The sequence below is a fragment of the Varroa destructor genome, unplaced genomic scaffold, assembly GCF_002443255.2.
Source record: "Varroa destructor unplaced genomic scaffold, Vdes_3.0 BEIS01000007.1, whole genome shotgun sequence".
Lineage (NCBI taxonomy): Eukaryota > Metazoa > Arthropoda > Arachnida > Mesostigmata > Varroidae > Varroa > Varroa destructor.
In genome coordinates this window covers 37,971,366-37,987,392 of record NW_019211460.1, presented here as the reverse complement: position 1 = coordinate 37,987,392, position 16,027 = coordinate 37,971,366, and the positions used below count along the sequence as shown (strand labels likewise).

The 16,027-nt window shown below is 40.5% G+C and overlaps 1 protein-coding gene across 3 annotated transcripts in view; it reads right to left on the bottom strand.

The window, feature by feature from the left end:
• The window catches only part of LOC111254153 (matrix metalloproteinase-20-like), a 44,717-nt gene that overhangs the window by 6,314 nt on the left and 22,376 nt on the right, over positions 1–16,027 (bottom strand). For 2 of the 3 annotated variants that reach the window (XM_086974305.1, XM_022814709.2), the window contains 3 exons: positions 9,921–10,059; positions 4,141–4,310; positions 1,573–1,723 (listed from right to left, as the gene is read on the bottom strand). In XM_086974305.1, the coding sequence (XP_086830431.1) occupies positions 1,573–1,723; positions 4,141–4,310; positions 9,921–10,035 (436 nt within the window). In that variant the 5' untranslated portion in view covers positions 10,036–10,059. Of the gene's footprint in view, positions 1–1,572; positions 1,724–4,140; positions 4,311–9,920; positions 10,060–10,375; positions 10,539–16,027 lie in introns of those variants that run through there. The other variant, XM_086974306.1, reaches the window with a different exon arrangement.

Here is a 16,027-nt window from a genome sequence, read left to right as displayed (position 1 = left end):
CCGTCTGACGTACGCTTATCAGTGAAGCGAACCTATAATTTGAGATGTAACTGATTTAGTAAATTGGGTAATAATGCATTAGATTATTATGTAGGCCATCGTGCTTCCACGACAGTTACCACAGACTATACCAATATATCTGCAATGATACGGATGCGTAAATACAGGAAGTCTATGTGCTAATTTAAAAAAACGCATCCTTCAATTTGCGTGTTCCGATCGTCACGCTACGACTTCTGTGCTATTACAGCTTAATTAGGCAGCTGCATAATACAAATGTGTACTACCACTGTCAAATTCATAAAATAAACCGTGCGCGAGATAAACCGAGAAAGCAGGCCCAAACATAGTTAATTATTGGGCCCGCCAATCGTTAGATGGAGTTGGGTAGTTGTTTCAGTGGGACGTAACGACTAGGAGAAGCGTTCTCGGTTCTTCTAAGGGAGACAACACGCGATCAGCTCATTGTTGGATATGCATCGTCGACAGATCTGCTGGGAATAGTTCCGACAGCCGTCGTAATAGCACTGCCGAATCTCGATTAGGGGGAGGAAGAAAGCGAAGGGAAAGGGTCTAAAGTAATAAAATCCCTAATGGGGGCTTCCATGGGTTTAATTATAGGTTAAATCTACGAAACAGCTGCGGTGAGAAACTAAGGACTTCATTAAGATCTGCATTGATCCGCTAACTTAACTAGACTTAGACGGAACTTTGGTTGATTGTCTATACGCAAATGTTCTTAATTATCGAAAAATACTATCTTTTCTACCCATTTTCCACTTACAGAAACATAGCTACTATGCTAACTCAAACGAGATCTCGTTTGAGAATGCATAATGCGTGAGAGTTGCCAAGGAACAAGTGTAATTAAGTCCCAAATCAAGGCCGTTCTTTGTCCTGCACTACCCTTCTGCGCATAGTACGATAGATGTAACCTACTCCTGGACGGACAATTCGTAAGACTACTTGAACGTTTGTACTGGAAGTCTAGCTTAAAGATAATCGAATTGGCTTCCTAGCTTGATCCTAATTGTGTCGCGGTGTCACTCCTCCGAGGCCTTTCCCAGGGCGTGATGCAAGCCGAACGATCAAAACCTATATCATGTTGAAGTTTAATAGACGACAATAATTAAAGAGTAGCCAAATAAAATACCCTACATTAATAAACCATCCATGGTAGAGTATTTTGATTTTCGCTCGTGTGTGACGAAACTCTGGCGTACAGCTTCACGGCCAATCAGCTTCAAGATGCACTCAAATGGATTAAGCGGCTCACATCCAACTAAGCTAATCAGAAATAGTGGATGAGTAAGTAATGAGGGGCATCTCATACAGACTTAGTGTAATGCACTATGGACTTCATATTAACAACTGAAAATAACAATAAACATTTGTAGTATTACCTGCGGTCACAGGATCTGTGACCATTTAGCCGATAAAAAAAAAATGTAATATTATAGGCCAGCCTATACTAACCCAATGCTAGTAGGTTTGTTTATATCGACGGTTCTCGGTTAAAATTGATTGATTAATTCTACGATTCCACTCGTTCCCAAACAAACTCATCCATACCTGCTCCCTGAAATGGATCTCCGTCGCCATGTTCCCCTTTTACGAATTGAATATCGATATGAACGCTCCCTGATCGTTTATGTGTGAACGTCAGTGGAGTATAGTCGCTCCAGACTTTAAACGCTTTTGCCACTTCAGCGTCAACTTTTACCTAGAATTTCAGAATAGGCTGGTTAGAAATGCTCATTACAGATATTAAAAAAATTAGCTATAACTGTTTAGGTTACCACCTACGAATGGCAAACGCTCCTCGAATAGAACCTAATTAAAAATGCAGACAAAGCCTAAGAATATAGATGATTTTTATTGTTTGCAATGTTCCTTCAGTTACTACAGCTTGATACTGGTCGTACCCTGCTCGTAGGTGCGACCTGCGCCAAATGCTTTATTCCGCCTATGAAATTTCACCTTTCTATTCCTTTGCGATCAATTCGTGTGAAAAAATATATCAATGACTAGGATACAGAGCCTATTGAAACCCGTGCTAATGATGAATAGATCCATAGGAAAGATTTACGTACATCGGAAAAGCTTAGTTTTTAGCAATCCAGCATTTGTCTTCATTCGATTATGCAGTTCAAGCGTATGCTGACCACCCTAATAGGACACGACATCATTAGCGCGGTGGTAGGCTGCAGTCAGTTTGACTTGCCAGGCAATGCTACTTTTGTAGGTATACAGATTGTAACATAGTTTCGATTCGTTTTTAACTTGTCAGAGATACTACACATTATCCTTCGGAGAGGATCTCTGCTGGTAGCGTTTTTTTTTTGTTGTTTTTTTTTTTTGTTTTGTCAAGCAATTAACAATGTTACGGTTAATAACTTCCAAGGTTTCCTGCTGAACTATCGTATATGATGAAACGTACAGCCAGATAAGAAAAGGTTGTATTAAGTAAAATTTAGACTAAATGTTACACAAAAGCGTTCATTGAGAGCACTATTGGCTTGTCAGTTCTCCGACTTTAACAAGCGTTGCTAGTACAAGCGCTACCATAACATTGTCCAAAGTTTAAGTTACACACTTTATTTTTAATGCTCGATTCCGTTAGTGGCCACTGGCCTATTACTGAGTGTATTTAGGTTTAGCTGTTGCTCGCGACTGCTTAGAAAACAAGGTAGTTTTCTATTGAGATAGTTTTCCGTTTGTTTGCTTTCAATCCAACGGCACCTTTGACTCAACCAGCATTGCAAATCCAGAAATTTGCAAGTCTATAAGTTCTACGAGAGACGACCGCGTCACCTTCGGGCACTTCAGGGGTAACCCCCTCGACACCATTCCACCCTTCAATTGAATCTGGACTTCGGATCACTGGCAAACTTCCATTATTAATTGCACTACAACTTGCAGTATGTATAAGTGAAAAATCACTTGATGTATCTATGTTCTATTTTCATGCGTGTATATATACTATTATTTAATATTAATAGCAGAGAATTCGTGTCAAGTTTGTGCACCTAACAACTGCTCAACTAACGGTGCTTCAAACTGTTGTCACATTTATTTTTTGCGGGCTCCTAGTTTCCAGCAGGACCCGTTTTCACCTTCCCTCCTTACTGGCGCAATGTCTCTAGTCGATGGGTAAACGGACTATAGGAGGAAGTAAAGGCTATTTCTAGTGGCGGGCCCTACGGCAAGCACTATTCGCAGAAATCCTTGACAATCTACTGCCGCAGTGAAGAGAAAATCGATTAATTATATATTCGTCTTCTCCGGCTTCGTCCATAATATAGCATACATACATACAATAAACGTGGCCCTTCTTAAAACTGCAAAAAGTTGGGATTCTGAATGTTGTGGCAATATAATATGCTCTATATCTGTTTCGTTCCTTCAAGACAAATTGCGGTTATAACATAAATAATAATAATAATCATGATGCTGACAACGCTCTGCCGTATATTGTAGAGTTGCAGAGAAATACATAAAAGCAAAAAGAGGGCAAAATTTTCTCTACTTAATACTTTTCATATCTAGAATAACAAGCCCTTCTACCTCTACAGTGCATATAGCTCTCAGAGCGTTTATTAGACAATTACGTAGAGTAGTAGCATTATCACGCTCTGATAACAATTTTCGCTCTAAAACATGCTCGCAATGCATTTCCTTTTGTTTTTATCCTTCTGCACTTGTTGCCGAATTAAGCAAGGTCGGTTTGGACCCTAAACTGTGTACACTATGAAACAGGCCACTGCCCTATAGAAAAGACGACCATAGCTGTTTTGAAGCAAGACACGGTAGAGAGAGACGACGAAATTACATTGTATCATAGCAATGAGCAGTCGTTCATCGAAGTAACGGATCGCACCGCTACATATTTATACGGCATAAAGAACAAGATGTTACGCACGCAAATTAATTGGTATTAGCTCCTTAAAACGGTATCAAAATTATGTCTCAAGAATAATATCTTAGCTACTATTGAACTAGAAACAATAACGTTCGGCCTGGCCAATCGTGGCCAGACGTTTGTAATCTTCTTCGGACAAAATCTTCAACAGCAGATGGCCGGTCGTAGTCCAGATGATGGAATTATCTAAACAAGGTTGATATGTAGGCCGAACTAACCTTATCTCGAATTCGTGTCGGATACTTTGAAATGCGGTATGTGAGATCGCTATTGACCCATTTGGAACCCTGTAACACATAGCGTTTGGCTCGCAGGCCATTGCCGACCATGTCCTTAACACCACACCGCGGTGTACTCATCATGTTGGCTGTTTCTTGATCCAGTTCACCTGGAAAGTTATGCCGACAAAAAGGATGTGAATATAATGTATTTTCACATGGTGATGTTTCTATTCTTTGAGTACTAAGCTATCTATCATTACCTACGTAACCGATAAAGTCCGCTGCAGCCGCTCGTTGATTGACCTACAAAAACATATTGATAATTGTTTTGGTCGTATGTGGCTGAAATTCAAATCAGTGTAGTTAAAGTATTCCCTCTGAGCTCGTTTATGTTTTCTGTCGATTTATATTATAGAGCGAAATTGTAGATATTATAGAAATTTGATTAAATATATTTTTTTCTTTTATCAACGCCCCATTTCCGGCCTCTTGAAGCCATAAAGATAGCAAGTTCTCTAGTATTTCATCTATGCTTACAGTGATAAGGCAAAAAAAAACATAATTTGATTAGTTTTTAAAAAAAAATATAACAGTTTCAATAGTAGATCAAACAGTTTCATCCACTTTACACTTGGCCGTTTATGGCGCTATTGATACGAAAAAAATGGTTACGATTGTGTCCTTTTAGTTCCTTTTCAACGTCACCTTTACAACGGAAACTATTCTACAGTCTGCCATAAGGCCCTTCTTCTTAGTGTGTCTATTTGGTGATTAATGTTTCGTCGCGACGATGGTCAAAATTCAATTAGATGTGTCGGCGTCCATTTGCGTTAGTCCTACCGATCATCTAAACCTACTTTTTTGGCTCTTACATTTAACTATAGAGTTCATAAAGGCTCGAATACTTATAGAGACGGTAGTAAGAAGCATTTTTTATTTTTCGACGCTTCGATGTAAGCTCTACGCAAATTTATGGAAAGCTCTAGCGAATTTTCTCTACGAAATGCAAGGAAGAAATTCATAGGTTACGGTCAGTTAACAATCATTCGTGTTACCATAAATTAATCCTGAGATATTTAATAATTATTGTTGTTTATGGAGCATTTAAGCTATGGCTCGTTACCCACTATCTTTCAGTCACCGGCTTACATGAAAGATGTAGGTATATATATATATATATATATATATATATTTTTTTTAAATATAGAACGTTTGCTGAGTATTTATCATTTGTTCTTGCATTATCGCTTACGAATATGCTAAAAAATACGTGAATATACGTGAGTGCACAACCAGAATGGTATTCTTATCTTAAAGCTCTAGGTGCTTGATACGAGAAAAAGCAACCTCTTGTTGAAAGTATCAGTCCAAGGCTCTTACTTAGTTTATAATATGATGAGCAACAGATCCTTTAGTATTCGCCCATTCGATCAGCAAAAAAAATCCGCCGCTGTACATTCGCATCGAACCGGTGATATTGAGCTAGACTTTAAGTCTTCAATGACTTGGGAAGGAACACGTCCCTTGATGAGTTCGATCACGTACTTTGTGACCTCTCTCTAGTGAGTCATCACCGAGATGCAAAACAATAACGCAACGTTCGAAACAGAGGTAACGTATTAAAAGCAACAACGAAGTCGAGGTCAATGGATGACTAGGAGGTCGCTAAACAATGTTTAATGAGTTCCGATGTCGAGGTTTATTTTTAGTGCTCAATCTATCGCTTTTGGACGACATCCGATATCTATTCCATGTATATTTTTGGTAACTTCGTTCAATTCAGATTAACTTTATGCAGACGCACAACCCTTGTGCCGGCTAAGTGTCGGCCTGAAACGACTGAATTTCGAACGCCGTGGGCGAGATTAAAACGGCGGTTCCCCGACCATAGACACAGTTCGTTTTATTTCCCTTAGTACATTCATAGTTGTTTTTTTTTTTATTCGTGCTTAATTGGCACTTGCGTCCCGCAAATAATATAGAGGCGTTAGTCGTGGCTTTTTATACGTGAGAGTTCATGTGCCATATTTAATTAGGCCATAGTCGTAGGAAATAGATGAAGTCGTTTTTTCAGGTTAGCGGGAGTCTCAGGCGATGACATAACCATTTGGCATATTATAATGTAGCGCCTTCAGAAATCCATCCATTCGTGATAGCTAGTGTGCGTTTTTGAACCAGTTTCAAACAATGGCATTTTGGCTTGTACGCACGTACATTCGAAAAAAATGCTCATATACTGGGACTGAGGAAAATGATCCATCGTCATGGCTTGCCAGCAAATACGACGTCGCCCACCGTGTGCATGTTATGCGCTACGTGCTATACGTAGTTATGAAACTGTTCCTAGTTTCCCTACGCTACATTATGTTTCTTCTATACAGTCGGCTCTGTGCAGACGTTAGACCATTTAAACATGAGGGGATGCTATTTGGATTAATTCGATGTTACCTCATCCGGCAGACGACATATTTTTGGATTAGCAACGTTCGCCGTACTCAGTGGCGTTCCCTGTTCGACGTATCGGCCAGTTAAATAAACCTATGTAGCACCACAAGAGATCTCGTATGGAAGCCAGTGTGCGTATAGGGGTGCAGGAATCGAGGAACAGCATGTAAACCGACGACACTGGTTAGAAAATAGGGAAGACGAAGGTGCGACTTGCCGGCTAAGTTAGTGAGAGCTACTAGCAGTGGTCCACTTTGTATGTCGATGTCTGTAACACGAACGTGTGCTCACGCTTGCCGATAGTACAGCGAACAACGTTGGGGTGCGGGGGCGACTGAGTACGGCCGCAGCCATGAGCAATAACTGTCAACTACTACTCCGATACGGCGACCCTCCTTGGTTCGCTTCGCTTGTTTTCGCACCGAATTCTTCGGGGATGTTCAGACTCGTCGGAGGAGTAAGACCTGCTGGCACTCCACAACTCCGTTCGCGTTGCTACAAAGCATCCCTTGTCTTCGCCACAGGCATCGCCTGCATTTTTTTCCAAACCTGACAGGAGGTAACTCGCTGTTCGTTCTTTAGCGGCACAGGCGCCATTGCTGTCGTCAACGATCACTTCGTGTATTACTAAGATTATTCGAAAAAACGAGCGCAAGGGCAACAAGCAGCCTAGGTGACATGGGCCAAACTAAGCATATGGGGCGAAGCGAAGCTAGCTGGATCGGCTACAAGCGATAATATTTCATTTCATAGTTCGCAGCCGCTGTTAGGTAGAACACGGTAACAGAACCTATTGAAAACAGAATTCAGCCCACTCACTAGAAATATTACGTCCCGTTTCTGTAATTAATGACAAGCCAACATATAGCATGCCTTGGGCCACCGAAATGCATACCATCATGGTGAAATCGTGAAAAAAATAACACCAGTAAAATTCCTACTCGAGAATACCGAACTAAGGTAAAAATTGATATGTTGCCAACAATATAGAATCAAAGCGTAAACAATTTCGTTCTATACTTTGTCAATTGAATTATAGAGTCGAACGGATGGGTAGTCTCTGCTTTGGAAGTGCCACAAGCTTTTAGGAGCCCGGCACAATACCCCTGAACGATCGTTCGATGCGATAACGTTGCGTTCGAGTTATTCAATAGAAAAAGCAGTCAAATGACGCCAATTTGTGTTAGATCTTTTCTACTTTGTTGTCACTGCGTGTTTAATTTAAAAAAACAGTCACCGATTCGATCGACTTCAAGACGATGTACTACTATGCCACTAGTTTTTGCCATTAGTAATTTTTATACCATCTGATTATATATAGTATTACAGAATGAGTCATAGGACAACAGCTTAGTTCAGTTATCGACAAACAGAAAGTGTTCGGATAGAGGGGTATTTGTATGGATGTAAAGTAATGCGTTCACGTTTAGACAAGGATATAACTTGAACTTTCAATGTTTTCGATTAAGAATTTTCTGATCGATATACTGCTTCGACGAGCGTTCCTCCGCGAAGCCAGATCAAACATACATCTGTGGGCTTACCTTTAATGAAAAAGCTCGTACATACATTTGAAACGCACGTGTACATTTTTGCCAACTCCTAAAGACTAATGGGCTATAGCATTGCGATAGACGTTAAGACTAAATACCGCGAGTTAATAGAGGATTTTAGGGCTTTTGTAAGCCAATTTTTGGTCACCACCGATGTATTGTAGCAACACGAACATGTAGATTCGTATTCAACATGGAAACATGACAACTGCAAAAAACTCCTACACACTTGAGTTGAATCCAGGTTTAGCGGCAACCCAAAAGCCAGCGGGCAAATTAGCCACTTGTTGCTATTGAAACAAATGCACTTTATAGCACAACTGCGAAGAAACATCGCACCTGATAAAAACATACACGTTTTCACCGTATTTATGAAACGTCTTTATTTCCAAAAGTAAAATTGTTCTGGAAATTCATGATAAATCTTTGAACGAATAAATGTAAACTTAATTTATGTGTTCAGTTCGAGTATATGTCAAAAGGGCGCTTACAGCAGTCAACAGTTGCCTATCCTCAATCCTTGAAGCCCTAATCCCTGGAGATTTGGGGAAATAGTGTTTTTGTGTGTATCCATTTGGATACTATTTATGTTTAAATATTATCTTCAGCCTGTTATCATCGATATCATGTTATTTGGAATATACACTATGATTTGTGGAGTCCAAAGGGTACAAGTGTACAAATCGTCAACGAGTAGTGAAAAATATTTTGTCCCAGAAAGCAACCGGAGTGGCTATTTTAGTACGACTTTTGCGATTATCTTAGCAGATAATATTAACAAAACTTTAAAAACGTCTGTCTTCAGACAAATTAAATTGGCGCGTAATCAAAAAACGGCGATAATGAGATTTCGCGTCTTAATCTTTTAAAAATTTATAGTAGACCTTTGTACAGAATGATACTTTCGATATTGCGACAGCTCTTTAGGAATCCCATTTTTAGGTCGCAATTATGCTAAATTCAAGATGGGAATTTCTAGTTTTCAGCGAATAAACGAGGATTTACTATTGTTATGGTCGCTATCCAGCGCTGTCCGGGACGAAATGGCTTGTACAATAACAGGCCGGCCTTTGGTTAAAGAACCGAAGCGATCTGCTGTATCGGTTCCAGTGCAAAATAGACACAGATAAAAAAAAAAAAGCCTTATTTTAGGACACTCGAACACGCGCTGGGTATTTTGTGATATATTTTTGCGGAGAGATATTTGCAGCAGACAAATGTCGTTCTTCTGGAATAGAAAATGGCGGAACCTGTTCGTGTGACTGTCGCGAATGGCCTCTGGGGACCAAATTATGAGTCAACGCAAATCGTGAAGGTACCAGCCTATCCGTGATGGCCTAGAAAGCCCTAAAGAGGACCCTCATTCTGCATAACAAGTACGGCCGAAGACGCGGTATAACTAAGCGATTCGTGATAGAATATGGTATTACAAGACAAGACTTCAGTCATAAGACAAGACTTACAAAAAAAGTTTGATATCACACCCGCGTCATGACGATCAAATTTAAAAGACACAAGAACGTTTATAGCAAGGGCTATGTTGAAGGGCCTGAATTTCAAGCAAGCACAAATCGTCAGCGTATGTCTCGAAAGGACTTTAATGCGGTCAAAAAGAGATCTCAACCTTTGTTTTCGCCAGATCTAGCCCCTGCGACACCTTCTTCTTTCTAAACCTTAAAAAGAACCGAAAGGGGAAATATTTGGGCGGGGCAAAGGTGCTCTGGTTAAAATGAGTTCAGTTCTAGATCTGAACGATAAAAAAAATAGCTATTTACTCACCAGTAACGTTTATTCCGGCCATTCTCTGGAAGTTTTCGATGGCCCTTCGAACGGCCCGTCCATCGATGAGAGCCGCAACGGATCGGTTGTCCATTCCTGAACTCATCGAAGCCATGTATCCGTATTTTTGCAAGTACAGCTGTAACAAACGACAGGAATTAATTAGCTGTTCTTTATTATCCTTAGAAAAAGTTTGGCCTGTTTTTCAAAAAGCTGTAACTATTATGTTCATCCTTTGTGACCATCGTCCAAAGTTACCTAATTAAATCCTTCACGTTTTTTTTTTGTATAGACTCAGCGATTTTAGCTTTCAGTTATACCATGTTCGAGATAAAGCTTGTCTCTGACTTTATAGCTTGCATTATTTTTATCGTTTATATCAATACACATCAACAAACGTTACGATTAAAAATATCGATTTCGTTAAATCAATTATTGGTCCGTTTTTTATGTACCTGTTAAGCCATAACAACATTTGACCAGCAATAGCAAACAAAAGCGCGTATCAGTAACCACCAGCGTCCTTCGCATATATGGCATTTTGTCTTCGCTCTTTGCGGCGCAACGTACCATTGCTAATTCTCTCTTCACGCCATATATTGTAATCCTGAAAGTAGGACGGGCCGAGTAAAATTGACGCTAAAAGGCCAGCATATGGCGGAAACTATTATAGAAAGGAACTATTATTATCTGACGTATTTTTCTTCTACTATCTCTAGCGTTGTTTACTTCCTCTTGCCAAAAGAGTTACGTTGTTGTTGTTATTATTGTTACAATGATCATCAATACATACGCCGAATATACAGTGATAATAGCTAAGTTCCCGAACGTTCGTCTTCCCGCAACGCATCTGTCTTGCGTGAACGTCCCTGCACCACTACTACTACTACTACTACTACTCAGGCACGTAAAACTGAAAAGCGTCGTCATCACCGTGACGACTAAGCGTATACTTCACCTATAACACAGAGGTCCAAAGCGCGTCTGTTGCAGAATTTCATATACTTTCTTTGTTGGATGGTGCCATGCAAATGGATTCTTTTTGTAGCAATTCACGCTGATTGATTATTATAATCTGAAGCGAAGAAGCGTACAGGAGCGTAGTAAAGCGTGTCAGTGAGCCCCATTTATTTATTCAGTACTGAGTTAGAGTGAGAAGCGTCTTTGGCGGCCCTCGTGCGCTCTTATTAGTTTGATTCTGCGCGTTCAGAACACCTTTGAACACGCATCAGGATGGCCTCTGCTAAAAGCTGCAATCTTGTGTCTTGTGGCGTTCATCAGACGGCAAGCAATTGTGTGCTTTACCTCGGCTACGATTCGTTCCGCACTTAATTCTGGTTACTGACTGTTAACTAATTCTCTTTCTAGAAAAACTATGCAATTGTCATGCCTCTTTCTGGCCTTAACTACCCACGGAAGTTAGTACATTTAATCGAGGGACGATAGATAAAGGCACTAATGCTGATAGGACTTATTCGAACGCCGTCGAAGATCAGCGCGCCTGATTAAAATGAACTGAGTATTGGACCAAGCCAGGAAGACATGAGCATTTCCCACAAGTCTCTATGCAATGCTTTGCCCACGTATCAACGCCCTTCCAATTAATAGTAGATTGATACATTTGACAGTTTAACGCTTTTTTTTTCGCAATAATAATTTATCGAACTTTTTGGGCTCCGACGTTAGTTCGTTCTCGACCTTTTATGAAGGTGTTCGTGTTTCAGAGTGAAATTATTACGAGTAAATCATTGATTCATTTCTTCTGTATCACTTAAATCAGCAACATGAAGTCGACGGAAATTGCCGCTATAATTTTGTTCCTCCAGTTATAATATCTTATTTATACCATCCAAACGGCAGAACGCTACTTCTACGATCACAGTTCTCTTCCTCTGATTTAATCCTTGTTTTATGTCCATGGATTTGTGTTTTGGACGCTACGCCTTCTAAAGAAGCAACCTGTCGTCCCCGTAATTGCTTAGTGACGTATTTGCCAGCCAATCCTGCCGACACGTCGTGGACTAGGTTCGAACCCAACGGGAGCCAATACTCTGATGAAATCCCTAATGGCGATACTGGACATCAAATTCGAAGACCAACCGAATATTATTACTGTAATTTGAAAAAATCTACGTTATAAGACATTTCTATGTAGACCAGTTGGATTCCATTCCGGCATCGAATCTTTTTTTATAATCCAGTGCTTGTAGACCCTAGGTTCCACCTAATCTTTTGAGCAAATACATAGAGAGATATCCACACGCCTGTCTGGTCCGTATGTATATTGAATAGCCATTGCATATGTAACTCAAGTCGTGACCCTATCGTTAAACACATCTATCCTTGACCCCAATTGACACCTACCTTAGTAGTAAGCGGGAGTATATACGCGACCTTTTTGCGTTTTCGTTCATCATAATCAATCGTAGAATTACTATAACAATCGCAACATGGACTTCAGAGCTGCTGCATCATAGAAAGTCTGAGCAGATGACAAGCAACTGCGCATATAACAATTCGGTATTGATGAGTACATTCAGTTTCTCTTGGTCAGACAATACCTACAATACCAGTGTCGCGTATTTAGATGGCCACAGCAGATACACTGATATCATTCTCTTGTTTCGCTTTCAGAACGTTCGGGCGTTTCTGGCTATACACCTGTGGTACAGCTCAATCGCCAGATCTCTGCTGTTCGGATATCAGGGCGGCTGGACGTTCGCGCGACACGATTCTCTCTGCACTATTGCTCGCGACACGGTCACATTATAAACACACACGTTACGTTCGAACTCAGCTCCGAAACGTGCGCCCATCATCGTATAGGGGCGCACTTGTGTAAGCTTTACTTGCTTTTGCAGATGCATGATTACTTTTTGTTTTCTGTTGAAATTCGCTTAAGACAAACCTTCTAAACAGCTCAGTCCATACTTTCATAGACAATTCGTGTACAAGTATGTAGAGTACAAGGTGTTCTTAGCGTTAGGTGGGTTATTAAATCGACGCACCTTTCCGCCAAACACATTCACATTGCCTGGTATATTGGAAATTACGAAAAAAGGGAACTCTTTTATTAGTGACACGCCAAACGTTTGCACTAATTTTCGTGAGGTGTTGCTTCGAACGCAGATCGCGGCCAGCGTTAAGGCTTTGTTGGGAACGCGGCTCTGCCCATGCCACTATTACTGCAGCCATCGTCAGGAAATTTAGTCCCCGTCAGCTGCTGCCCGTTTGTCAACGCAAACAGGAAGCGCATCCATTGCCTGTGTCTCTCTCCCCCCATCTTTTTTCTGGAGTCTGTTAGCCCTTATACCGGTATTATTGGATTTGGCGTTTTCCCATGCTTTAAAATCAGTAGGACATGTCAAGCCAATTAACAAACAATTTCTGCTCCGTAGACTTTGATATCGTTGGTTCAACAGAGTGACTCTCGCTTGTAAGACGCGTACTTTGCCGCAAAGAAAATGGTATTTTCGACAAATGAAACGTTACTTCAAGATATACGTTTTACTCTAAACGCTTCCACCCGATTTTTTTTTCTGTCATACGCGCTCAAGGCGTTATATATATATATATATAGTTTGCCTCAAACATTTCAATAGCGCCAGCACCTATCTCTTATTGTAATTTGCATACAAAAACTGTCAACTTGGAAGAACAAAAGATAATCTTCCCCCTAGCCCACTAAGCGCGGTGACAGAAATAGTAGCGGCATGCATGACCCTTGATAGCTCTTATGTCAGGCAATAGCTGTAAGCCTGTCGGCCTATTGATAATGGACAAAATCGGGCTTCACGCAGTGCTATACTTATGTATGTGGTTGCATGATGGAAAAACAAACGTTCATTTCGGTGTGCAAATTGGTAATCATTACTAAACGTATGTCCAGTTTTCGTGTACCGTTTCGTTGTCATATGAAGTACCTGCTAGACGCCCGTAAGTATGATTATCTCGATGAAGCACAATACGGAACAGGAACACTTCTTAAACCTTTTGTTGTGTACAACAAATAGCGTAATTTATATTAGAATGGCAGCGTATCATCTTCTGTACATAGATTACTTGTTCACACCCATAATTAAAGAAAGGCCTCGCGGAGAATTTTCATAAGATCTGGATTTTGTCGGCATCCTACAGGAAAAACATATGGGCTGTTGTACGCAGGAATTATGACCACGAGAATTTAACCTTAGCCTATTTTCAACTATCCTATATTGTTTCAAACTTCGTTTTGTATCCACCATCCATAATGTTACAAGTTAACGTTGTATTCCATTGGTTATATTGCGGATTATTCGTTTACCGTGTGAAATGGCTGGTGTAAACATCGAGTATATAGTATTTAGCTGACGAGATGGAACAGCCTTGATAAGAAGTAGAAGGACGATACTCTTTCATAGATGGAGGAAGGTAGAAGAGGGGAACGCCTATTTCGTCGCCTGACGGGTCTCGTAGTAGCAATAACAATAATGACGATAACGTTAACAACAACAATCACAGTTAAACGTCGATGCGCGGAGTGTTTTGGAATCTAAGTGAACGCTATGAATTCGTTGTGGTATGATTCATCCGAGCTGGCGCGCGTCCCTATGGGAGCTTCACGCGAAGTTATAGCGGAAGCTACGATTCTTATTGAATCAAATATCAGTGACGATGACAAGACCGACAACGACTTCGATCGAGTACTTGGTATGTTGCAGCAGCTTTGGCCAACAACAAGGACCGAGGGTGAGCTAACTGCATGGGGGAAGCCTCAGTGATAACGAATTGAGCTAGACATCACTTATATATACCGGTGCACAAACATTTAAAGCAGAGCCGATTCATGCTTCATGCTTAATCAATAAATAGCAGGGGTCTGTTGAGAAATATCTAAAAAAAAAAAAAAAAAGCTAATAATACCTGAAGCTCAAAAAAACCCCATTCATTTTGGACGGTGGAAAGAAGGTCGGTCTTAGAATATTAGTTAGAATATTTTCGTGGGGGGGGGGGGTGCCTTTAGAAACTTACATAAATACAATTGCGCATTTATACAGTCTTGAAGAAGTTGGCGGATTTCGCCTGGCAAGGGAGTTCCTGATCGTTAGTTATATACGCCAGCAGATATAATAATGATAATTAGAACTGTTCGTAACACATATGCTTACTGCGATTGTTTTCAATTAATCAATTAACGGCTGTATAGACAACAACGGCTCACGTTTTGAAAATGAAAGCCGCTCGATTTGTCAAGACACTTTGATGATTTGGCAGTTTATCATGTAAGTCACTGTTACTATAATGGGGTGATTTGGGGTTTTTCCGTGTTCCATTTTCACCTATTATGCTGCGGTGTACTCAGTAACAACTATGAGTCTACTCGTGTTATTCTCAGATATGCACTACAGACGATATTTGGCACAATCCGAGCCTTTTCGTTGTGTGAGTCAAACTTCATTATAAGCAAACATTAGCAATTAATTTACTAGTTTATAAAAACAACCGATTTTATTATAACGCAGTACACGCCATGATCTTCTATAGCGCGATTGGCCAACTTGGATTTCATATGGCACAACATTCACCCATTGTTACTACATGATGAACGATATATACACATATATATATAACGATAACAGGAGACGAAACTTTTCTGGCAATAGGCTTTCCGTTCGGCAGCTCTTCAACGTCGTTGATAGTTGACGCTCACAATGCAGAAGCCAGTTGATTTTGATCATTTGAACGTCTGCCATCAATAGCGTCTATGAGAGTGAGTATACAGCGGGATTCTTTTGAATGCGCAGTCGAGTCAGCCGCTAGCGGTGGTTCAGGGGCTCAGTGCTTCACAGACGTGTGCGCACATTGACATTAAGTTGAACGAATGAACATGGAACAATAATAGATAGCAATAGTCTTAATATGATATCAAGTTATCGCAAAAGCCCTTACTTAGCGTCGCATTTGCCCAGTAGCTGGAGACTCTCCAAAAGACCACAAATGCGTGAGCCGGTTCCCTCCTGCGATGACTTTAGAATAATAATAATAATAATATCCTAGTATACTTGGCTTTTCACTCGTTCTGCTATGACTTTGTAAAGAGAATGTAAGTGATTTAGCGTGGTGGGCTA